At 32.4% G+C, this 26,794-nt stretch overlaps 1 protein-coding gene across 1 annotated transcript in view; it reads right to left on the minus strand.

The window, feature by feature from the left end:
* Nucleotides 1-7,206: 7,206 nt before the first annotated feature.
* Nucleotides 7,207-26,794, minus strand: part of LOC129232151 (UV-stimulated scaffold protein A-like) — a 40,049-nt gene continuing 20,461 nt past the window's right edge. The window contains exons 7-15 of the mRNA XM_054866392.1: nucleotides 23,511-23,634; nucleotides 23,322-23,420; nucleotides 21,215-21,377; nucleotides 18,430-18,564; nucleotides 15,500-15,572; nucleotides 13,716-13,838; nucleotides 11,596-11,671; nucleotides 8,700-8,889; nucleotides 7,207-7,291 (exon numbers count right to left, since the gene is read on the minus strand). Of these exons, the coding sequence (XP_054722367.1) occupies nucleotides 7,207-7,291; nucleotides 8,700-8,889; nucleotides 11,596-11,671; nucleotides 13,716-13,838; nucleotides 15,500-15,572; nucleotides 18,430-18,564; nucleotides 21,215-21,377; nucleotides 23,322-23,420; nucleotides 23,511-23,634 (1,068 nt within the window). The remainder of the gene's footprint in view (nucleotides 7,292-8,699; nucleotides 8,890-11,595; nucleotides 11,672-13,715; nucleotides 13,839-15,499; nucleotides 15,573-18,429; nucleotides 18,565-21,214; nucleotides 21,378-23,321; nucleotides 23,421-23,510; nucleotides 23,635-26,794) is intronic.

The following is a 26,794-nucleotide window of genomic DNA, read 5'->3' on the forward strand; positions in this document are numbered from 1 at the left end:
TCTGCCATAAGACCTACAATCGTACAAAACTTCCGAAAATCTTATAATGTACGGCTAAATCGTATAAGTTGGCAGCTATGAATATATCAACAGACAGATATGCATAATCAGACTGTCAGTATATTGCATGTAATAATCCTACATTATATTTACTAAAATTTAAAAATATCCATGGAATTGCTTTCTCCTAATGCAAGACAACTTTGGTCAGTATATATAACTTTCTTAAGAAAAGTATCCCACCTCCCTTTTCATTAAATCCAACATACTCATGGGTTAAGTCTTATCTACTAAAATAGACTTCTTCAGTTTAAAAAAAAAATCCTTTCAATATTTTTTTTTTAAATTGAACATAAACAGTTTTCATTATTCCACACAATAAATATTAACTATAATTAAATACAAAACATTTGTAGTGAGAAAACTTAAGGTTAATTAAACTTCAAAGACTGACTAGTTTTTTTCCTCCAAATTTAATTCCAAAAAAGAAGAAAAAGTGAGAGATATCAAGAAAATGAAGTCCATTTTTTCAAATAATACTAGAGGAACAAAAGTGTCTTTAAAATCTTTTCTAAAATAATAAGTTACAATTGTAAACAGATACAGGGTATCCTGAAAAAGACTGACTGTTTTCAAAAAATTATAACAATAAAATGGTTAAAGATAAAAAAATAATTTTTTGTAGAAAATTCATGTGGTGGGCTGTAAGTTTCGTACCCCAAAGTTCCAACATTTAATTCAAGAATTTTCCAATAGATGGCGCTGCAGATTGTAGGACCGAAAATCAAAGAAAGACAGAAAATTACATCATAGTTTTTTGAAAAATGTTTTTAATAAACATATTTACTCAACAATATTTTCAAAATGCCTGCCGCCGGCTGCAACCACATGTCGCAATCGGAGGAAGAATCGGTGAATTCCAATAATTATTTTTTGACTTAGAGTCTTACTATCTACAGCGCCATCTATTGAAAGAATTTTGACCTAAAATTTTGAACTCTGTGGGGACGTAACTTACGGCCCACCACATTAATTTTCTGAAAAAATTATTTTTTCATCATTAACCATTTTCCTGCTATAAATTTTTGAAAACAGTCAGTCTTTTTCAGGACACCCTGTAAAACATCCTGTAAACCCCATGACAAATTAAAAAAGAAATAAAGTTAAAAAAAAACAAAACAAGTTTTAAAATACCAAAACGAAAACTTTACAATGATAAAACATTATTTTGCACAAAAAGCACTTTTATTCATCTAATTTTATGTAAAAATGAAGAATTAACAAATAAGAAAATAATCTTTTAATAATGAATTTCAATGACATGAGGTATTTCAATATATCAATGAAATGATAGATAAAACTATTTTTTTTTTTTAACCAATAAATACAATCAAAACTTTTAGGTTTGCACAAAGCATAATGCTAGTATGCAAAAATCAAATTAAAGTCAGTAAAAAATTGTTGGACATAAGTATTAACATATCATTTTACAATAATTTCGATTTGAATGCAAAAATCAAATTAAAGTCAGTAAAAAATTGTTGGACATAAGTATTAACATATCATTTTACAATAATTTCGATTTGAACTACTTAACACAAAAGGCATTAGAAATTCATCAATAGCTAAACAAACAGTCTAAAAATTTCAAAGTAAAAACCATGAAAATCTTCCAGTTAATGTATGATGTTTCTTAGAAATCAACAATAATTCTTTTTGGACATTAAGAGGATACACAGCCAGAATTTTTCTAGAGGTGGAGAGTTTCATGGTTTTCATGTATCACAGATAATGTACATGTCATTGGTTTTGGAGTAAATGATTGTTATTTTTATTTAGTCTTATATTTAGTTTGGAATGAAATATAAGTTAAAAATTACTTACTATGGAGAAAGGCCTGTATACATCAGTTCCTACTATAAGCATTTTTCTTTCATTAGATACACTATAGACAATCGCATGAAATAACAAGCACATGTGTGCGAATTTTTGAAAATTAATTGTAGTTTCTGGTAGTGTCACAAAATATTTTTATTCACTTTATTTGCCTTGAGAGAGAAATAACAAATCATTAATAAATGCACAGAAAGATTTTCAAAACATTATTTGCATCTGTTTCAAATCTCACAAGAAAATATGCGCCGGCATAAGCAGTGACGAGGGCAGTCAACTCTTACAAAAAATAACCAACTTTGATTGTTAGTTTATTGAAAATGTTTATGTACTATACATACACTAATTTTCATCAAGATCACACACAATGGGTATAATTGCAAAAAAAAAAAAAAAAAAAAAAAAAAAACAGGTTCAAGCAAAGAATATACATAAAATTTATGATTTTGTTCATACAAGCTGTTATTTGTATCAATTGTGAATAAGTGATACTGTGAATAATTAAGAAATGCTTAGCTTTGTTCAAAAATAATTATTACCATTTATTATTGCTAATATACACAGCCTGATCCAATTGATAGTACTTTCAGAAAAATAGACTTATAGACAGTTTTATCTCCAAGCAAATTCAAATGTCTTGAGGTAAATTAGTGTATGGGCTTCACTGTATGATCAAAAAATTTAGCTTTTTCCTCGCAATACACAGTGCACTTTCTAAAACCTCTCCAGAGTTGCCACTCAGTTTTGGAAAAAAAAAATTCCCTGTGTTTTCCCTGTATGAAAATGAAACATTACAAATGAGCAAACACTGATATTTGAAAAAGAACATTAATATAGTGATAATTTCACACAGGTTAAAAAAAATGGAACGCAAATTTCTAAATAAATACGGAAAAATAAATAAGAATTCATAATAACTGAAATAACAGCATTATGGTTCAAAAAAAAAAAAAAAAAAAAATTTCCCTTGAAAATTCATTACATGGACCTAAAAGTGTATAAGTGATCCAGAATAATGATTACTGACGACTAATTTCATACACTCTAAATTATCATGAAATTCAAGATTCTATTTTTAGGATAAATATTTTAATATTTACTTTAAAAAAACTTTAAAGCAAAATTACCATTTTTTTTTTATTTTACTTCATTTCTGAATTTAATTAATATTATCATTATAATTATCACAATTTATTTATTAAACAGCAAACAAAACTGAACGGACATGATGCTCGTTTTAGCAGTCATTTCATATTAAACATGGTTATTAAGAGAGTTCAATTGTATATTATCTTTACTAATAATAAAGCTGAAAGTCTCTCTGTCTGTAGGATGTCTGGATCTCTGTGACGCGCATAGCGCTTAGACCGTTCAGCTGATTTTCATGAAATTTGGCACAAAGTTAGTTTGTAGCATGGGGGGGGGCGGGTGTACCTCGAAGCGATTTTTTGAAAATTCGATTTTGTTCTTTTTTTATTCCAATTTTAAGAACATTTTCCTGAGCAAAACTATAATAAGATGGACGAGTAAATTACCAAGTTATCATAACGTGGAACCGTAAGATGGGCAAGCATAGCAAATTGGCGAGATTATAGCAAATTCGCAAGAAATTCATCATCCATTATTTTTAAATATACAGGCGAACCAAATGACCTTTTATTTTCTACTACGGGCAAAGCCGTGCGGGCACCACTAGTATTTTATATAAACAGGTAGCTAATTAATAGCCATGATTTTTAACTTAAAACTAGCATACAGTCATTTCCATAAATGTCTTTTCATTTAATTTGAGACGAAAGTTTAAGCTAAAATGTAAGAATTATACTCTGCAAAGGAAACACATCTTTTAAAACAAATGAGGTGGAAATTTAAATATGTATAATTTTAATGAACACCAAGTTTGTGTTCGATGAGCGACCGGTATCTAACCGGTTAAAATAATGACGTCACCTCCAATGCTTTAGCATTAGCTGACGTCACTAGCTGTCACGTGATCAATCGACCGGTCGCTAGCGGTTCAGCTCATCGAACGCAAGCCAAGAAACAGGACATAATTGAACAAGATTGAAACAAAGCACATGAAACATAAAAATGAATAAATTAGCATATATTTTAAACAAAAAAAAGTATGCCTGATGAATAAGCTCTTTACTGTGCACAAGGATCTCACCATTGTATTTACATGTTAAAATTTCATTAATAAATAAATAAAATTAAAAAAAAAAAACATGTAAAAATAAAAGTCTCTCACCCCTTCCAAACACATAAAACATATATGTTCATTAAAACACAAAAACATGACAAACAATAATTTCGGTTAAAAACTTTCACCACAATGATTTAAAACTATGCTACAATGAAAGACTGGCCATAGATTTTTGCTTGTATTAATTACAAATTTAATAACAAATAAAATGAAAAAAAAAAAAGCTTTGTTCTCAAAAACATAATCTAAAGACAAAAAATAAACAATCGAAAACTTCACAAAAGAGAAAATATAATGCACATTTGGAAACTGAACAAACAGTTCACAATACAATTATTTGAATTAGATTCTGATGTAGTTTTTGCTCACATTAGAAAATGGATTGCAATAATAAATAGAGTTATAATTGTAAATAATGTATTAAAATACTTGCAGACGCAGATGATTACTCTGAAAATAATTATAATTCACTTTGTAGTTAATAATAAACCTTAGTGGATAAAAATTTTAGATAAATGTTCCTTAAAAGAAAGCAGTCTGTCAGTTTAGTTAGTCTTCATCAACATAAAAAGCAGCATATTAGTTATTGTACATCTGTAATCCACAAGTTTGAACCAATAAAAACAAGCCAAAGATACAAAATTATATACGTATTTATAAAACAGGTTTTTCCACTGTAGACCAAACTAGAAAGTTTCACTCATGGTCCGGAGCCATGCAGTAACTCATTTAGCTTCAAGCCAAGTGGTTGTCATGACCTTATCAAGTAACCTGACAGCAGTTTCCCTGAACTTCTATCATTCAATACGCAAACCGGGGCGCATATAAACAACCTTTACTCAGATAGAGACCTTATAATAGTTTCGGGACTCCTGATTGGGCAGTCGACGCAAATGTGCCTGCAATGTCTTTTCGCCATCTAACATATTGAACAAATTTCGTTCCTTGGAAGTTCTAAATTCATGTTTGAACGTTTTAAATTCTCCCCCTCTGCTCAAATAAGGTCTAAAAAACATGTTTTGTTACGGAATGAAACAATAATTAGAGCATGCAAAACAAGCTATACAGAAGACGGAAGATGCTTTCAAACGGTAGCCAATCAGCAGTCTCCAAATTTTTACATGGTTTCTAGCAGAGTAAAGGTTGTTTATAAGCAACCAGGGCATCTGTAGAAGATCCCTTTGACAGGCATTTTAACCTTGTGAACTTGGCACCAGAAATGACAAAAAGTTTTATCTGGCTCAGTGCAGCCCATTAAAGTTCTTTAGATATTAAACACGAACTAGACATGCAATGTACCAAGCAGCCCAGTTATCACATCCAGAGACTGCAGTTTGGTTCTTGTTAGAACTCATCAGTCTGGAATAGAGAATAACCGAGCTGGACGCAGATGTCATCTCATTGAAGCTGAGAGAGCCAACAAACTGGTAGATAAAGTAAATTTATCTCAGCAGCGAGTGTCCACAGCATGGTGCGGTTCGACTCGTGAATTGAAGGCAAAGCTTGGGCATCAAGCAGTAGGTATATTGCATGTAGTTCTTCCTTAGGCCTGGCTTAGGGGTGGTAACTTAATGCTAAAGAAAATAGGTGCTCTTCTTTCTCTGTTTGTGTGTTTCAGTTTCATAAAAAACATATTTGATTTGAAAAATATGTACCATTTCATATGGATACTTTTTCCAACCAACTAACTGTCCAAAAAAAAAAGTCGCGGTCGAATTTTAAACGTTCCAATTTTGGAAGAAGGTGATTCGATGAGTATTACAGATGTTTGCATAAATCTTTGTTAAGTGCAAGCGTAAAATGCTGGCGTTGCACTAGAAGGCTGTTTAATTTGAAGTAAGCTTGGCTGGAATCAGTAATTGTGCTCGAGGAAATGATGCAAAAGAGTTCAAAACGGGGCAAATTGTTGGCCTGTACCAAAGTGGGACAAAATGCAAAGACTAAGTTGAAATAAGTGGTATAAGATTGCGAACTGTTCAACGCATTATTAAAAGGTGGAAAGACCGCAGATAAGCTACCTGTTCGCGACATCTTTGTGGTCGGAAATCCATTCTGAACGAACGTGACCGGCGTTCTCTGAAGCGATTAGTGAAGAAAAATCGCAAGAAATCGACCATTCCACTCACAGCACTCTTCAACGAGGGAAGTAAAACAATTTCCAAGCGCACAATGCGACAAGAACTTCAAAAATCGGGACTAAGAAACTGTGTTGCAATAAGGAAGCTACTTGTGAGTGCCATTAATCGAAGAAAGAGACTGCAATTTGCAAAGATCATAAAAATTGGACTGTTAATGATTGGGGAAAGGTCATGTGGTCTGATGGGTCAAGATTTAAGCTCCTTCAAAATGACGGACGCATCAGGGTTCGAAGAGAGCCCCATGAAGCAATGGATCCTACATGTCTCTTTCCCACTCTGCACTTTTTCGGAGGCAGTGTAATGATCTGGGGTTGTTTCTGTTCATCTGAACTAGGTTCGGCTGCATTGTGCACCAACCAAACGAAGTCTGCACAGTCAGTACCTTAACATCTTGGATGATCACGTTGTGCCATCTATGGACTTTTATTTTCCTGGCGGTAGTGGTGTATTCCAAGACGATAACGCCAGAGTACACCAGGCTACAATTGTTAAATCTTGGCTCGATGAACATGATGCATCCTTTCAACACATGATTTGGCCAACACAAAGTCCAAACCTCAATCCAATCGAGAATCTGTGGGATGTACTCAAAAAAGATTTAAGATCACACACCACACTTCCTTCATCTATCGAACGTTTAGGAGATCTCTTGATGGAATCGTGAGTGAAAATAAAAACGGATACTCTACAAAAGCTCATTGAAGCAATGCCACGGCGTATGAAAGCTGTAATACGCGCAAAAGGTGGTACAACCAAATATTAAGGCATGTGACTTTATTTTTGGACACATAGTGTATTTTAGCATGATGCCTTAGGATTTCAGCATAGAACGGGATAAGTGGTAGGTTCTTCCCATGACCTTATCCTATCACCAATAAGCTGTCATGAAAAATGGGATCATAGAGACCTTGTATAAGATAATTTGCATCTCTCATAACTTTTTAGCAACAGCACAACTTGATTATTTCATTAATAATAATTCCACTGATCACCAAACTTATCATTAAATCTTTTTCGCTCCATTTCATCCAGTTTAGGCGCATAGTGTTGATACCTGAAAGAAAAATGTTAAAAATACAATGTAGAAATACATTAGAAAACTTTTGCCAGAAAAAGAGAGTAAACTCATGAGATTATTAAAAAGAAAGATCACTCGTTTAAAAGTACTATATGTTTAGTCTTAAATGTTAATATAAACCTCATCTAATGCAAAACCACATCAGACGTTTGCAATATCAGAAAGATAAAAATCATAAACATGAGGTTCTTAAAGCAATACTGAAATGTAGGGGAACATGGGGCAAAGTGAAATAGCGGGGCAAAGTGAAAAGGTGAAATATTTTGTCTGCTTTTAGCTCCACCTATCTGGTATTATTTTAACTGCATAATACCATATGTGGTCAATTCCAGTCAGGGAAAAAATGCCGCTGAAGATTAAAGCATTTGGTGATACAGGTAATTTCTAAAAAATGATACTCATATTGTAATATTTTGTTGTAAGTCACAAATTATTTTTGTTACTATGAAATGATAAAGTTATCGTTATTAAAATTTTAAACATGAATGTAGACCTCCTAATATTCAACGCAGTATTAACTCAATTCATATTAAGCTTGTTTGTATTTTAAATAAATTGTACAATTAGTCAAGTACATAGGAGGCAAAATGAAATTGTTTGTTTCATTTAATCGCTCAATCATTTAATCTAAATCACTTACGTTTTCATTTATTAATTAGTTCATTTACATTCCTTCGTTTAGTAATTCACTTATTTATTCATTCATTCAGTTATTTTCTTCTTCATACATTCTTTTACTCGTTCATTTATTTTTCTTCATATATTAACTGATTTATTTATATTATTATTCATTTATGCATTTAATCTTTTATTTACTAATTCTTTCGATCAAAAATATGTTTTATAATCGAATAGAAAATATTTCATTAGAAAAATATTCTATTTTTCACTTTGCCCCATGAAAAAAAAAAGTGAAAAATTTCCACTTTTTTTTAAAGACTCAAATTTACTGCCAAAAATTAAAAATAGTGTTTCGACACAAGTTTTATTATAAAACAGAATGTTCTTTCTTTATGTGCTGTAATTTACAAAACAAATTTCCGATTCGTTCATTTTGAAAACGATCAGTCATCTTAACCATTTCACTTCACCCCACATTCCCCTACTTACGGAATAATCTATACAGAATGATATGTTAGTATAAAGATCAATATATGATATGTCAGTGCATAAGAACAACTACATATTAAATAAACAGTTGTGATACACTTCAATCACACTTTAAAATCATTTAAACGTGTGCTGTAGCTTTAAAATAATGATTGCTAAAAACTGAAAGACAAAAAAAAAAAAAGTTTATGTTTTCATATGCTCACTATAAAAATCAATAAATAAAACAAGTTAAAAAATAAATTAATGAACAGTTCAGACTTCTACAGTTTACCTTTTCAGAATTTTCTTCTCTATTCTTTGCCTTGCAGAAATGGGAATGTTTTTGATTTTAGTCAAGCCACAGCCCTTCTTATTTCTCTGTTGCTTTTTCCCTTTTCCTCTCTTTTCGGGAATTTTTAAGTTTATGCCGGTAGCTGCTTCAATATCGTTAAGGAGCGCAGGATCCTGCCAATCAGGGACAGCTGAAAAAAAAATAAATAAATAAATAAATAAAGGTTTATTTTTATGAATAAACATATGTATTTACAGTAGCAATATTAATTTAAAAAAAAACAATTTGATGTGTGCATCACATGACTTCCTTTTACTCCAATTTAATGTCATTTCCCCATTACTGACAATTTCAATGTGATTCAATAGTTTACTCTCTAAATATCACCAACAGAAAAATGAAATTACGAAAAAGCAAGTATTGTATTCGTGAAAAAATTTTCACTCAAAAATCGACCTTAATTTCCATTTTGCTCACCCATGAATGAATGATGAGTTTTTTTTTTCGACTCGACCACAGGTGGATAAGGCCTAAGAACGTATAGACACGGGAAGTAACCATTTTGACGATTCCCGAGAAAAACGAGTTTTCTCGTGACGTCTGTATGTACGTATGTATGTCGCATAACTCAAGAACGGAATTTCCTAGAAAGTTGAAATTCTGTACGTAGACTTCTAGTGGGGTCTAGTTGTGCACCTCCCATTTTGGTTGCATTCGGATGCTCCAAAGGGGGCCTTTTGCCCCTTTTTGGGGGGAAATCATTGTTAATTTCGATGTAAACTCAATTGGTGTTATAATTTGGCAGACACTTGGCGCCAACTTGATGACAAATTTTGCATTTTTTTTTACTTAAATTTTTTTTTTTTTTAAATCTGGTTTTAATTTGGCCACTTTTGGTGATATTTAGAGAGTAAACTGTTGAATCATGTTAAAACTGCCAATAATGAGAAAATGACATTAAATTGGAGTAAAAGGAAGTCATGAGATGCACACATCAGCTCGTTTTTTATCACATCCGGTGATATTTAATTCAGTTATGTGAAGAGATAGTGAAAATCTAAATATCACCAACAGTGGCCAAATTGAAACTAGATTTAAAAAAATAATAATAAAAAAATCGCCAAATTTGTCGCCAAGTTGGTGACAAAACTTGGCGACCAAAAGACTGGCGATATATTTCCAAGTGTCTGCCAAAATATAACACCACTTGATTTTACATTGAAATTAACAACGATTTCACACCAAAAAAGGGGCAAAAGACCCCTTTAGAAACACCCGAATGCAACCAAAAGGGGAGGTGCACAACTAGACCCCACTAGGAGTCTACGTACCAAATTTCAACTTTCTAGGACTAACCCTTCTTGAGTTATGCGACACACATACGTACGTACGGATGTCACGAGAAAACTCGTTGTAATTAACTCGGGGATCGTCAAAATGGATATTTCGCGTGTCTATACGTTCTTAGGCACTTATCCACGTGTGGTCGAGTCAAAAAAAAACTCAACATTCATTCAGGGGTGAGCAAAATGGAAATTAAGGCCGATTTTTGAGTGAAATTTTTTTTTGCGAATACAATACTTCCTTTTTTGTTAAAGGAAGTAAAAAAGTGATAGCAAGAGGTTTCAACAACAAAGAATCAAATATTTGGTGAGATCGCAAAACAGCGAGGAGTCATGGGCAGCATTAAAATGTGAACTGCTGGATAGGACAATTAGCTGCCGCTTTTTGTAAGACACAGTCAAAGAATAATCGAAGGATTATAAAAGTAAAAGTACTATCACCAACATAACAACACTCGACAACAGTAACTGATTTATTTTCTTCCATTAATTGTTTGCAAAATACAATTTGTAATGAAAAATCATGTGTGGTGTAGGATGCTGAAGTTAGGTTACAGTACAAAAAACAAATTCAAAACGAATACTTGGGTGGGTAAGATTGCTTATTTATCATGTTACCTGACATGTTTTTGTGAATACCTCTACCTATTTAAGTAAAACTCTACACACCAACATTTATGCAGAAAAAGATTTTCAAGCTAAATAATTTTTCAAACAAAATCAAAAGCAAACAACTTCTGGTTTTGTTAAAAACAGCCAAACATTAAGTTTAAGAACTAATTGTAAGATCCCTTACAATAATAGATATGATTTTCTTTGACAGTAGCAACATCATAGAATATTTAAGGCATCTATCATTGGAAAATAATCATTGACAAATATTCCATCAGAATCAAATAGCCGAGTGCTTTCCAACTACGGAACCAACTGGGAGGGAGACAGGTGGACAGCATGTTCCGAACAGGTTGTTTAGGGTGTGGGAAGTGAAAAAATACTGGTGCTACCAATTTAATCTGTTTGTTCATGTTTTTAAAGTATTTTTCTCTCGTAATGTGCATTTTTAGATGTTCGTCGTCATACCCCATAGGTCGGGTAATATGAAAAAAAAAACTTTTTTGTTTTTGATGACAGATATTTCATATTTCAAAAGGAGACAGCCAAAAATTCAATTTTTTAAAATTAAACTCAACAGTTTAAAAAAGTCACACACAACTATAAGCTCCAAAATTTTTAATTCACATCTTAAAGTGAGAAAATTGTTTTGAAGCTTAACATTGTCATCTTACCCTACTTTCCCCCCAAAGCAGCTAACATATTGAATGTTAGATAAACTATGTTAGATAAAATAAAATTTCCCAAATAAACATAAGTTCATATGCCGAAAACAAAAGCGACTTTATATTTGATCCAAAACAATTTTAAATTAATCCAACAAGATACTATAATTTAAAGCTCATAGCCTTCTTTTTTTCCATTTTGTTCACATGTTCGCTTTTAAGGAGAAATAAGACTTTCAACTGCATAAGTAATACCTGGAGTATCTGGCTGAGAACTAGTTTGAGGCTTTGCTTCCTCTTCTATGGGATTGCCAACATTATCTCTCTTAATGATCTTACCATGAAAAGGGCACTGAAAGGAAAGCAATAATTATTTTAAAAGGCTTAAAGGAAAATACAATTGGGTTGCTTCCAAAATTTCAAAAGTATTTTTTTCTGAAAGAGCTTGCTTAAAAACATAGAATCTGATCATTTTTTAAAAATTTGCTTGAGTTTAATATTTTTAAAAAAATTACTTAAATCGGTGTGCTTTCGTATTTTACACTTCCGCCGATGACATCACAAATGATGAAATGCCATTCAATGAGCAAAATATTCAATTCGCATCTTTACTCATGTGTATTGGCAACGATAGGGTTGATAGCAAGCGTAGAGCGCAATTTTAATTCGCTTCTTGATTATCATAACGTGGAAATGCGAAGGAAAGATGCACCAAAAGTACATCATTTGTGACGTCATAAAGACCAAGCCTTGTTTCAAAAATTGGACATTTAAAAAAATTAATTCAAAAATAACTGTTGGAAAAATAAAAGTATTTTCTGGGTCAATGTTTTTTTTTTTGCTTATTCTATCAATTTCAGTGACTAAAAGTACTACTTTTGACTGAAGGAAACAACCTCATTAACTCTAAATGAAAGGAGAAAATTACAAACGAATGCTACAAAAACATTTTAAAAAAATACAGTCAAACTAAAAGATTACCAAAGAAATACACTTATCCCCCTACTCATTTGCTTTACAGCCAGAGTTTATCATATTTTTTTGAGCAATCACGTTGCTTATTGGTCTCATTTGACTGTTTTGATGTTCCTATGATTTTATTTCCCCTCGCCTCCCTCTGCAGAACCACTGTGCACCGGCCCTTCCCAATGCTGCTCCTCTAGCAAAAACCGTCCGCAGGTTGCGTACGTATCCTACATACACACACGCATACACACATACACACATACACGTGCTTGCACTCAGACCATGCATGCATGACACAAACACACGCACGTACATACACACACTCATGAATGCACAGATGCAAACACACACACATACCCACTAATTCATGCCTGCACACGAACACAAACACACACATACCCACACACTCATGCCTGGGCACAAACACACACGTCTACACACAAATACACACACACACACTCATGATTGCAAAAAACATAATTTGAATTCAAAATGTTAAAATTCAAATTAATATTTAAATATTAAAGTTAACAATAAAAGCTGCTGTTTTTAACCTTCGTATAGGTGCGGACATCTTAGTTCCACAATATTGTGTGAAATTACCTATTTCTAAAGTTATGGGGGATTCAGTAAAAACTAGTTCATCATAAACATTTTGAATCACAAGCTTAAACTGGAAAGAATTCACTTAAAAATTCTTACTGGTGGTGGGTGCTATGATTAAAAATAAGTACAAACAGAGAGATCATAACAAGTGATATTTTTCTTCTTGCTAACTTTGATTAAGTTCAATGCATCAAGTAAAAGGTTATGAAAAAAGAAACTTATATGAAATGAGAACTTAAGCATTTTTTAAAGCTGGAATTTTTTAAATTTACCAATGATTAATTTACTCTCTCCATTGCAAAACTTATTTATAAGTTTCATGTCTTTTGAATTACAGAAAGAAAAGAGCATTTAAGAGGAAATTAATTTAATTCATGTACACAGGTAATTTAATTTAAGTTCTTCAGCTCTATGTCATCCAAATTTAAGAAGGAAGTCCAACTTAAACAATGTTGATAGAAAGGAAAAAAAAACAATCATGAATTTTAGAAAGGCGTAATATAAACACATTAAAAAACTAATCAAACGAAATGCATTACATAAATATGGTAATTGGCAAAATTTAAATTACAGTCCAATTCCATTTGAACTAAGTCCATGGGACCAGTGAACTGGTTTGGCTGTCATAAAGAAATTTCATCATACAGGTATTATGAATTTTAACATTGTTCCTATACATTTTGAGTTGAGAATCACCAAAATCTTAGCAAAAATAATTTTCACTGCAACAGATTTTGCTAAAAGGGGATTTGACCGTGTTCCAAATGTGAAAAAGGTTTTTAAAATCATCTTCAAGTCAGTTTCAGTCATCTACAAATATTTACCTTGTATCTATCTTTACGGGGACACAGTTTTCCACTGGGTAGTGGTGCTCGGCAAGACCATTTCACAGGCTCAAACTTTCCACTAAAGTCAATTTTTCGAGTTCTTAAGCTAGCCAATTGAGCCTGAAAAATATTTATGACAAATGTACTTAGCAGTTTAAAGTTTAAAATAATCACGATGACACAATGGAAAAATAATGGCATTTATAAAAGTATCATACTTGGAATTTGAAAACAATATTACTATTATAATGGTATTTTTCCTCTAATTCCGTTTAACCTTTGATTTAAATTAATATCTTGAACCATGGCCCCCACTAGATGGCGCTGATGCTTGACAATTTATGACTTTTCTGTGTTAAAACGATGCAGCTCATGTATCCACCAATCAATGTCAGTGTTTCAAAGTTTGTTTCTTTTTGATTGGCTGTCGGCTGTTTTGACCACAAGAGGCGCTGAACGGAACCCCTACATCCACCAATTAATGGCAATGTAATGGAAACAGGGGTTCCCTGTAGCACTCTCTTTGTTCCATGAGTTTGAGTGCTTGTCATGGCCTATTAGAATTAAGTGGGGCCATGCTTGAACAGATGAAAAGTAAAATGATTCTAGAATGTTCTTTTCTTACTGAAGCAAAGCTGATAAACCAAACACATGAATTTAACGATATGACACCTGCCGATATGACACCTGATCATATCTCTCATTCGTATTTAATCTGTTCTAACTTAATCTGTTGACTTGTCCCCAGCAAGTTAATGTTCCATAGCTTCAGTTAGGCAAACTGTCAAAACACGGGAGGTTCTTTGGAGCTTCTCAAACACCTAGCTTTCTTTTCTATTCTGTGCTCATGGCTTTGACAGTCAAGTGGAAATAAGGGCCCCCAGATAAGGGCTCAGAGGAAGTCACTGTGACCTCCCAAAATTTCCCCTAGTTCTGCAAATCTTATCTGACGATTGGGCAAACTCAGGGGGACATAATTACAATTTTCTTTTGTGTCCGAATATCCCTTTTCATTAGATGCACTTATGTGCGCATACCCTCTTTTATCATTCGACAAAATTTCGAGTTCCATTCCGCAAATTAAGATATCTTCCCAAAAATTTTGCCTCGGAGTACCTTTAAGTGGAAACTGAAAGACATCGGTAAACGATATTTAACTGCATTCTCATTCCTAATGTAAAAAAAAAAAAATGTAATGTAAAATCGACATTATTCAAATTAGATTAACTTCTCAACTCTTTCAGCACGTGTAAAGTTTCAGTTTTAGGTTGGCATCCTTTGATGCCCAATCATATGAAAACAAGGCAAGTCTAAATAGTGAACGATTCTAATCGCTCTCTCTCTTTCGTGTTCGTCAGCCTCTTGTGTGTTAGGTCCGGTAGGTTTTGGGGAGTTGCAAACTATTCCTCCGCTTTTGGCCAGGGTTTATTTTTATGAACTTATTTTGTTAGTTTATTTATTTTAGTTTCTATGGGCCAATAAATTTTCTGCAAGATTTTAAATAAGTTTCCAATGTTCATTTCTTCACATTGACATCAATTCTGCATCTTCCACTGTGGGGTATTATCTCTGCTTGTATAAGCAAGTAATACTGTTGACTGACTTACGGAACTTAGCCTTTCGGCTTTTCGTTTAAACATCGTAAGTTATCAGAAACAAGGATTGAACTTAGAGGCAATTTCACAAGTTTGGATTGCGTCTGTAGCAAGTGTGGACAGTTTTTCTTCTCATCATACATTCCCCGTTCTTTGTTAACATGGAAAAAAATGTTTTACATTTACCTCTTTAAGGGCTTCTGACGCCTCCTCATTTTCATCATCTTTAGATTCCCAAAACTTGTGCAAGGAGTCAAACCTTAAGAACAAGTAAAAGTTTTATCATTCATACCATTCATTGCATGATAAATTATTTCCCTATTGTTACAAATTCTGTAAATAGTAATTATTTTTGTGATTAATTTGTTTAAACTAGCTAAATTTGGCATTTATTCCATAATCTTTCATCTAAAATTATCATAGTAACGCAACCTGTAAATAGTTTCTTGTAATAAATATACAACCCCTTACATTCGAATGAAGTGTATGGTCTCTCCATTTCTGAAAGATAAGATTTGCGAATGGAATAAAAAGAAACTATGAGAAATTTGTAGAACTTTGTAGGATTTTCTAAATATTTCTTCACTCTGTATAAAACGCCGGGGCGTCCTGTGAATGGGGGAGTCAGTTTGTTTGTTTTCTAACTGTGGGGTCTCGTTTTCAGCGTTCTGCTGGAAGTGTGTACTAGCCTTTGCGTTGTGTTTTTGTATATTTTGATGTGAATACGTGTGTGATCGTTGAGTTAACAGTGTTAATTGATATTTTCCTAATTGCTATGGTAAATTTAGCAGTTGCTAAGGATATTTCTTGTACATAGAGCTGTGTTGTCATTTAAAGAAAGTTTGAAGTTGTATCATGAACTCTCAACACTACTTTATTCACCAACTCACAGAGACAGAATGAGAAATACTACGTTAAACTAATCCAAGCATCGTTGATTGAAGTTTTTAAACTTTTGATTGATGTGTGTATTATTTCATTAGAACTAAAAAATGTCTTGTTGTCAAATAAACTAATAATATTTTAGAGTATTTTATGACAGCATTGAAAATTTTAAAAAGGAATTGGTAAAGTAGTAACATAAATAAGGTAAACACACCAGTATTGGTCACTTCAAGGTTTATGATTGCATAAACCTCGTGCATCAAACATGCACGAGGTATACCTCCTTGCAGGTTTGAATCCATTGGAAACCTGGAATCCTATTTTTTCAAACATAAACCTTGAAGTGACCACTATTGAAGCACTGACTACTACTGGTGTGTTTACCTTGATTGAATTAAAATATTTAAAATGGTATTTTAACTATGTGCCGATTAATCGGCCATAATCGGCCGAAGTTTGCCGATTAATTGGCAGGAAAAACATTTTCCAACATCATTTTCTTTTAAAGTACACCTTCAACAAAAAACTATGATGAATGCATTTATTAACAACAAATAAATGTAATTTTCTGCAAACATTACTATAACATGTAGTATAAAAGTGTACAGAGCAAAAACAAAACAAAAAGCGTAGAAAGGTTTTAATTCGGAACCAAATATTAAAGAATAACCCTCACAGCTGATACTCACATGACACTATTATGAATAATTAAATTCCGGGCTTTTTGAATTGCAATGCAAAAAACATGAGTAAGGACCTCCCCCCCCCTCCGACCACATATTTGCAATAAATCAAAATCTCAATCCATAAGATATGAAATCAATCTTGATCGCATCCTAGTCCCCTCTTAACCTATGAAATCAATATTTTTTGCATGCTAGTCCCCCCTCTCCCACTCTTTTCACTCACCTGCCTTTTGTTCTTATGTTTTTAAAGTTATTTCCATTTATTTTTTGAAGGACACCAACTGTAACATAAATAAACAAATGTGAATATGATCATCATGCACCCCCCCCCCCCAAACTCTCTCTAATAAAAAAGAAGAAGTTGCCTAATGCTTTTGCTTTATTTCTCAAAGAAAATCAGGATCATTTCCTATGTTTATATTATAATATCCTCAGCCCAGCTTTTGATGACAAAACTTTTTTTTAAAGCTATTTTGTTCCTTGTAACAGTACACATGATTACATCATACATTTTACAACTTACTCTTCAGATTATTAATTTTTCATTCAACAAAAAATTAATTGCAATTAAATATCATTTGATTAAAAAAATATGTATGTATACTTTATCATTCTTTTTCTTATTTTTTTTTTTACTAACTCATGGTTTAAGTAATGGTATTTTGAAATTTATTAGTCATATTTTAAATAAATATGCACATGCATACAACGTTGCAATATTTTTCATGTGTCAATGATTCCCCCCTCTAGCATAGTGCTTTTAGATAACCTTAATAATTTTTATTGAGAATAAAATTCTTGGATTAATTAGCTACTCATAATTTAAAAAATAAGTTAAACTAAAAATGCTTCTAAATTAGCCCGCTGACGACAGGTCTAACATTTTAAAATTTTCATGTCTAGTTTGCATAATGTAATTTTGTTAACAACAGTATGAAAATTGGCTCAAAGATATTGGATGAAATTGCGAAATCATTTTGGGAAAATTTGGAAAGTTGAGAAAAATAAATCGTTTCTCAGAAGTAATCTCTATTAACTACTTCAAAAATCGAAATTATAGGAGATTGAAAAAATTATGGAGACATTTTTAGCCCCCATGAATAATAATCATTTTGATCTTAAATCGGCGGATTATTTGATAATTGGTCAATTTGCTTATTGGCGCATCTCTAATTTGAATCACAGTAGACTTAACAATAAAATGAAATTGAGCAGCCCTGGCACTCTTTTTCAATAAAAAAAAAAAAAAGGCAGACAAAAAATATCTTTTTTTTGGTAATATTTAGTGACTATATTCTTTTTATTGCGGAAAAAGATTTGCTTAAGATTCAATCTATGCTGGTACACTTTTTGCTGCATTTGAAAATTCTTGTGTCACATTAATACTATATTTTTGGCAGAAAAGTGGAACAAATACGAAAAAAAAAAAAAAGAAGTAAACTTGGGGGAAGGGGAGGAGGCAGATAATCACGGTTATGCAGGAGAATCTCACAGTCACACCTGACTCATTGTTATTTTTGAAACTTGAAAAATACAAACTCTCACCTTATTTTTTCTGGAATTTCAGGATTTTCATCCTCCCAGTGATATAAATCAATATCATATGGCAAAATAGGTGCTTTCTCCAATACATCAGGTTTTGCTTCTTTAGGTTCATCTTTAGAACTCTTAGATTTGTCACTGTAATATTAAATTGAGATCAGTGAAGAAAATAGATACCGCAAAATCTTAGTGTAATTTAAAGCAAAAAATGGAGATAAAGGAGAGGAAAAAAGAATTGAGAATATACTTAATTATCATTAATTATCACATTTTGCTCTTAATACGAATGATAGTATACAGATTTTAAACATTCTATATTTAAGCGATTGCAATAAGTTAATATGCATTTTATATAAATGTATGTATATGTTACCGTTAAAGTATATAATGCAGTTATTTTATAGAATATCTAGTTATTCCATGAAATAACTGATTGTGTCCGTTATTCTATGAAATAACTAGGTATTCTATAAATTAACTAATGAGAGACAGTTAAAGTGTAAAATAAACAATTTATCTAAAATGAAATAACTATATATATATAAGTATTCTATAAATAAACTAATGATAGATAATTAAAATGAAAAAGAAGCAATTTATCTAATTTATGCAGCGTATAAATGGTATTTATGGAAACGTACCGTAAAATCATTTGTTACAACAAGGATTACTAAAATGACACTTGGAATTACAAAGAACATTATTTCTAAAACAAAAGCATTTTTTGTTGACACACTGGGTTTTACATGGATATTTTGGGGGTAACACAGGGGTGGAAGGTAAATGTATTTGCCATGCAAGATATATGATATATATTTTACACTTTAACGGACACGATCGGTTATTCCATTAAAAAACTAGGTATTCTATAAAATAACGGTTTTAATACTTTAACGGTAACATATATATATATATATATATATATATATATATATATATATATATATATAAAATAAGCAAGCCAAATTCCAAATATTAAACAAATTATATAAAAATAATGATGATAAAAAGGAAAATTGCAAATAGCTATTAAATAGGAAAAGATAAAGTATGAATCCAGAGCTCATCAGCCGTGGAGGATTCATTAAATATGGTCAGAAAGATGGTAAAGAAAAAGGTTGGCTAATGTAGATCTAAAATGTTAGCTCTACATTAGCCAACCTTTTTCTTTTACATTATGAGAGAAAATATTTAATTGACGATCCTTCTTCTGCACCTCTTTGTTGCAGGTACATCGATGACTTATTGTGTATAAATTTTCCTAATTTTTCTGAACTTAGCAAAACTATTTATCATAGTTCATTAACGCTCAAAAAGACTAGTTTTAGTCAAAATAATTTAATTTTCCTGGATATCAACATACAAATTGATTCAAATTGTTACACTACAATCTATGATAAAAGGCGCGAATTTAATTTCCCAGTTAACAGCTTACAAGATTTTTCCTCCTGCCTAAGTATAAAGGTTTTTATTGGCATCATTGTTTCGCAAGCTATCAGAATAAAAAGAATTTGCAATACGATTTCCGCATTTAATCAAAAAATTTCAGTACTCAAAAATATACTTTTTAATAATAACTTCCCTAAAAATCTGGTTGAAAACATTTGCTTAAGTATAGCCTTCGATGAGCATTTCGTTTCTTTTGAAACCGTTTAACTGTGTAAATGTATGATACAATAGTGACAAACCATTTTTTGTGGATCACTGGGGTGGATGAATTTTACACGTGGGAAACGACATGTTTCTGGACTGATCTCTTTGGATATGGACTTGTTTTTTACATTTACGTTGACAACTGGAAAGAATTCTATCATGTTAAACATCGGAATGGTTTCTTTTTATATGGATCTCAAGGTAAGATAATTTTGTTATTAGCAGGTACAGTCCCGTGGATGGCTAATTATCGGAACTTGTTTTCCTAATTAGTCGAGGCGAAACCCCCTGCTTTTAGTTTTAGGTTTGAGCTCTTGTTTATTGTTTATAGTTTAGCATGTGGTGCTTTTGCCCAATGTTACTCTATATTGCATGTACTGGAGCTCAAACATTCTCTTTTAGTTCATAGTTAAAAAAATTTTGGTCTTTTGACCATAGTTAATGAATCCTCCACGGCTGATGAGCTATGGATTCATACTTTATCTTTTCCTATTTAATAGCTGATTGCAATTTTCCTTTTTATCATCATTAATTATTTATAATTTGTTTAATATTTGGAATTCTGTTTGCTTAATTTTATATTTACTTGGCTTTTTAGTTTTGCTGCGTTGCGCATCTATGGGCTTTTGGTGTGGTCTTTTCAATATTTTTCACTTTTATTATATATATATATATATATATATATATATATATGGGCAATTCCACGGGTAACTAACTGATATTTTTAGAGCAAAACAGTGCGTATTTTGTTAACATTCAAAGCAAAACATAGATTGTGCAAACAATCTTTTCTCAAGGATTATTGTATTTTTTAAGCTGAATTTAATGATATAGTTGAATTTTTGAAATATATCTTGGATGATTTTAAAAAATATCAAAGGCACGGTAACTGACCAACATGGAACATTTTAAAATGTCAGTCAGTTACCCTGTTTTTAACAAATTATTAAAAATCAACCAAAATATATTTCGAGAATTCAATTAGACCATTAAATTCAGCTTAAAAAATAAAATAATCCAGGAGAAAAGATCGTTTGCACAACATATTATCTTGTGTTGTACATTACAAAATGCTTACTGCTTTGCTCTAAAAATGTCAGTCACTTACCCTTGGAATAACCCATATATATCTTACTTTAAATCGGTAGCATTCCTTTTCAGATTGTAATTCCTTTTCTTTAGGGTCGAAGATGCTGCTGTAGGGTCTTTTGCATCATCTTCAACATGCTTCAGTTTCCAATAAAATGTGGGATCAGACTCCGAAATATTTTTAGAGCAACCTGGTTCCATAAAAGAATCTGAAAGGAGGAGACTCAGATAAGTTTTGCTTTTGGCAATTCAGATTTTTTTTTTTTTTTTTTTTTTAAATTTCAACTAACAAACATGAAAAAAGAGCAAAATGGGATTGGAATTTTTTGCATAAGAAAAAGTTTGTTTGAAGTTTCTACAAGCATTAGGAGGGCTGTAGGAATCGTTTAAGGAAAGTCAAAATCCAAGGCTTACCTTAGGCAAGCCAAACGATTCTAAAAATGATTAAGCACGAGAATGAAATCAAAAATCAAAGATAAATGGAATTTATTTTCGAAATAGAAATTAACTTTTGTAGGTTACCATGGTTGTCTCTTTTACTCCCTTTGATTGTTTCAATGCTATTTTTTCTTTTAGAAATTTTGCTTACATTTTTTAAAAAATGTCTTTTTTTTTGCGAACCAAATCATTAAATTAGTAAAATATTGTGATTATAACCTTCTTTCTATAGTGTCTTACTTTGTGTTTTAAGCAAGGAAGGCACACTCTTTTAAAATATTTCTAAGGTTTTGCTGGTTTCTGTTAAGCTACACACTAAGTTTTCAAATCTGCCAAAAATATGAATAGATCTTGAAAAAAAAAAAAAAAAAAAGCTGTGAGGGTACCGCTAGTTTAAAATAAATATTTAATCTGATGTAAAATTATCTTGTTACTTAGGGTAACTTTGAACAATGTCAGAAATGGGAATGGGATGAAAAATAAATTATTTAAATAAAAGCCTGAATGTTCAAACATTCGCCATTTTCATTTCATAGGGTCACAGAAATTCTTTGATGGAACATTACAGTCACTTTGTAGTCCACTGAATGATATGAGTGTAGTGATGAAGGAAGCATTTCAGTCCTCGGAAATTTGTAGCAGAGTAGTAGTTTAAATAAGCACATGACGAACAAGTCCAGAAGAAAAAAAAAATCCCTTTATTTTAGCAGAGCTAATTCTTAGACAATGTATTTTACTTACATTGAATCCAATTCAACAGGAACATTAAACATTATACTGAAACGAACAACATCTCGTCAAAAATGGTTAAAAACTTATTTCGAATTACTTTAGAATAGATGCATCTACACGAAATAACATTCCAATATAATTAAGCCATTTTCATCTGAACTGGATAGGACAACACGAACATGCACACAACACACACAAGAAAAATATAGGAGAGAGAGAGAGAGCTCTCAAACCTGCAGCATTAAATACCGTGAAACCACATGGTGAAACAACCAACATTCGAAATTTCAATCGCTTATGCAAAATAACAAGCACTGTTGCCACTCACGAAAACTTAAGAAAAACATCACGGTTATCACATGCAGTAACTAACCAAAACCCAATCCAGTTCAGATGAGTGAATCGCCCGAATGACGTCACTACCGATTCGATGTTGTTTGCATGGGAGCACTTTGTCCGAACAACGATCTGCGATCTCTGCATGGGGCAAAAACGTATTTTAGAAAAAATAACAATGGGTTATTTCTTTTCTTTTTTATTTATCTAAATGAAAATTTGACTAAAATACTAACAATGAGAGGCATGGAGCGCTGCCAAATTATTTTGTAAAAAAGAAGTAGAAATCTGATGTCACATAATCTTGTCAACAGAGTGCAGCATTTGGCTTTCTAGTTTCTTTTCAAAATACACTAAAAAATGGTGTGGAATTAACCATCTCATTAACACTAAAAAATAAGAAATCATGTGAAGCTAACCCATTTGGTCAACACTAAAAAATGTGAAGTGGTGTAGAAATGACCCCATTTGGTTCAAAATTACCCTATGTGACTTTACCTCTATTGTTCCATGCAACAATGAATGGTAATCACATGGCTTTCTGCTTACAGATAGTTGGGAAGACAGATATATGTAACTATTAATTTAAAAGAGTGACAAATAAAATCTAGTCAGTGAAAAAGTTGAGGGAGAAGAAACTTTTTTACTATGTGATATGACAGGTGCAACTTTGACTTTATCTTCGTATCCTTCTTTTTCTTTCACTTCTTCAAAGTCATCATCATCATCGTCGTCGTCATCATCGTCTAAAATATTAACAAATCATTTGGATTATGAATCCATTCAAAAACCAAAAAAATTACGCAACAGTTTGATATTTTAAAAAAGTTTCTTACCAGTTTTGGGAAAGCAAGGCTTTATTTTAAGTTCTTTATATTTTACAAGACTTGACTCTAATAATTGCTTTAAATCGATGGCTTTTTTCAATGTATCAGAGCAATTGCTTCCTTTAGCTAGAATCTAAGAATATGAACGAAGAACATTCAATAAACATTTTCAAAAAATATCTTGAACAGATTTTAAGTGTCATACACTGAAGGGGGGGGGGGGGGGGGAATTCACACAAATAGACATAAATTACAGTAAAAAATGAACCATAGAATAGGGTGGAACAGTAAACGGCAATAAGCAAATTTGTCGGATAATCAGCAAAATAGGAATAAAAACTAACTATGCAATGGCTAAAAAAATCAATAACGCTCATTTTAAGCTCTAGTTTAAAACGACAACAGTGAATGAAAAAGTTAAAAAAGTACTACAAATTTCACACATATGCTGCAAATTATAAATAGACCGAATTAGGTTACACTAAACAGTTGTAGTGGAAGGGGCAGGGGAACTTTTTCGAACAAAACTGATTGGTCACTCGTTTATACATATAAACAGTGTAGATGTAAAAATAGGGTTTCAAACAGGGTTCGAAAATATCACGATATTTTCGAAAATATTGAAAATATCCGATATTTTGATATATATCGGATATTTTGATATGTATCCGATATTTTCAATCAGCAAACTAACCTTCAAAATAGTAAATACATCCTCAAATCTTACTCTTTATTTTCTTACATTATTACAGTATATGGACTTAAAATAAAAGTTTCTTTTGTTATTTACCATCTAATGTTTCATTTTACATTTTAATCAATTTTAATGGAGTTAATTTAGCATTAGCTGTTTTACTCATTTTTCTTCTGTTAGTTACCTTTACACAGGGCCGATCCTAGGGTGTCGGCCGCCTGTGTGCAAAGACCTAATGTGCCGCCCCTCAAGAGTAATTTGCATATTTTGACTAATCTTTAACGTCTATATAAATCTTTCTTTAAATTTCTATGCCAAGTTCGAATTTTTTTAAAAAAAGGGGGGGGGGGGGGGCAGAAGAATGATCTTATAAAAAGGAAGTGATTTTTTATAGTAAGAAACTCCTTAGGTACAATTTATATCTTTGAAGAAAGTAATAGATACCAAAATTTACTAGTCGTAAAAACGAATTTTATAGTCTTTCTTCTGTGACATCAGAGAAGGGACGGAGGAAGGGGAAGCGTGGGGGGAGGTGTCAGGGGTTCAGGGAAGAAGGATTGCTCCAAGAAAATTATCGAAATTGGCGTATGAAAAATATTTTTAGTTTATCTTTAGTTGTGTTTGGTTGCAAGGACAAAAGAGTCAAGTATATTCAAGGTGCATGGAGAAGGTTTCGAAATTGACGTCAAATATCGCAATTTTAGGAACTTTTTCGAGATTTTAGGTGAAAGTAATGTTGCAGTTCTTTCCTAAAATTCTTTCAAAATTGAAATCAATTTGAAGCTATTTTTTAAGACCGTAGCTTACGAAGGATCGGCGTTCTTCACGAAAAATCTCCGAAACTGAAATTTTAAACCCGCAATTTTGAGTTACCTTTGTTGACGTTGCAAGAGGGGGGGAGATTCAATCTAAAGCCCTGCTTTAATTCAATCGTCTCCCATCGAAATATTTCGAAATATAAGTGTAAAACACAAATTTAGGCCGTCTTTGGTGACGGTAGGGGATCTGGCGGCTATCCTCCGGTAATTTCTCGGCACTATTTTTTCGAAAACCCGTTTTTGGCTAGATTTGAAAACAATAGGGGAAACGTGAAAATATTCCGAACCAAAATATTTTTCGGAACTGAAATCCATTATAGGCTATTTTTGGGAAGGAAGGATTTTGGGGGTCTTAAGCGGATATTTCTAAAATCGCAATTTTATATTATCTTTGGTGACGTTGACAAAACTGGGAAGCTTCGACAGATTTTTCGGATATTTTTCAACATTAATATCTGAAAAATATAACTATAGACTTTTGTTCACCTCACCTCGACGATTGATGGATATGCCCTAGCGCCGTAAAAAGTTACATAAGCCTGGCAGTTCTCCTCCGGAATTCTTTAGAAATATAAGTTCCAAAATCGTATTTTAAGCATTGTTTGATAACGATGGGACTAAAGGCGGACGGGAGTTCAGTGTGCCCACACGAACTGTGTTTTTGAAACTGAAGTCGATTTCAGACTAGTTTAGGCAGGAATTTTGATTATATTGGGTATAGTCATTGCGTTGGAGAAAAGGGGGATCCGGGGTCTTTCCCCAAAAGTTCTTGAAACTAATGTTTGAAAAACGCAATTTTAGTTTGTTTTTCAATACGTTAAGTGAGAGGGGGTGGAATTAAGGGCTTCTCTAAAGACGCTAATTGAGACTGTCTTTGGTAGTAATGTTTGCGAATGGATTTCGGGGTTCTCCACTGCAAAAAATTCGAAAAATGCCAAAGCAATTTTATATGACGTTTGATGATAGGAAGGGCTGTCGTCTGAAAACACGTTTTGGATTTTGGAGCCAACATTTTTAGGCTATGCTTGATTAAGTTAAGGTGGAAGAGGTGAATCAGAGCCTTATTGGGTCTTTAAGATCGATGGTTCAACCAGTGAAATTGTCCGAAAAAAAGTCCTAGAAACGCAATTTTAAGCCTTCTTTAGTTTCGTCAAGGAGGTTATGGCATTCTTTTGGATCTTCGTTTTGGAGCTACATTTAAATTTTCTTCACGGGGCAAGCGCCCTGTCCTCCTACCTGATCTGAAACCGGGCAGTTCATTCAAGATTTTAATCAGAAAAATTGTCGTAAAGGGGGAAAAGTACAACATTTTAGTTCGTCATTAATATATGTTACTCTCAAGGGAGTCGCAATTTTCCACTTTCTCTCCCCGCATCCACGATTGTTAAACATAGAGTTTGTTAAATAGTTCGTTGTTTGAAATGCTTGCGAGAGTATCTCATCAGTATAGCTTTTTTTTAATAAATAAAATATGTCTTCATTGTTTAGGTCTATAAAAGCTTGGGGGGTAAACATTAGTGGCCGCCCTCGGAGCTCCTTTTAGACTGCACCATTTCATGCTTCAGAAGGGGGCCTTTCCCCTCCCCTGTATCCATGCCTGATTACCGGTTCTGTCACAAACTTTGCAACCAAATGAAGCATGTATGTTAAGAGTAGATATTAATGAACAATAAACCAACACAATGTTCCCTAACATTCTATCTTTCTTAAACTATGCTATGCTGTCGGGAAATCGACACATACTTTGACAATTGAACATTTAAAAATCAGCATATTTATTC

This window comes from Uloborus diversus, unplaced genomic scaffold (genome assembly GCF_026930045.1).
Source record: "Uloborus diversus isolate 005 unplaced genomic scaffold, Udiv.v.3.1 scaffold_11, whole genome shotgun sequence".
NCBI lineage: Eukaryota > Metazoa > Arthropoda > Arachnida > Araneae > Uloboridae > Uloborus > Uloborus diversus.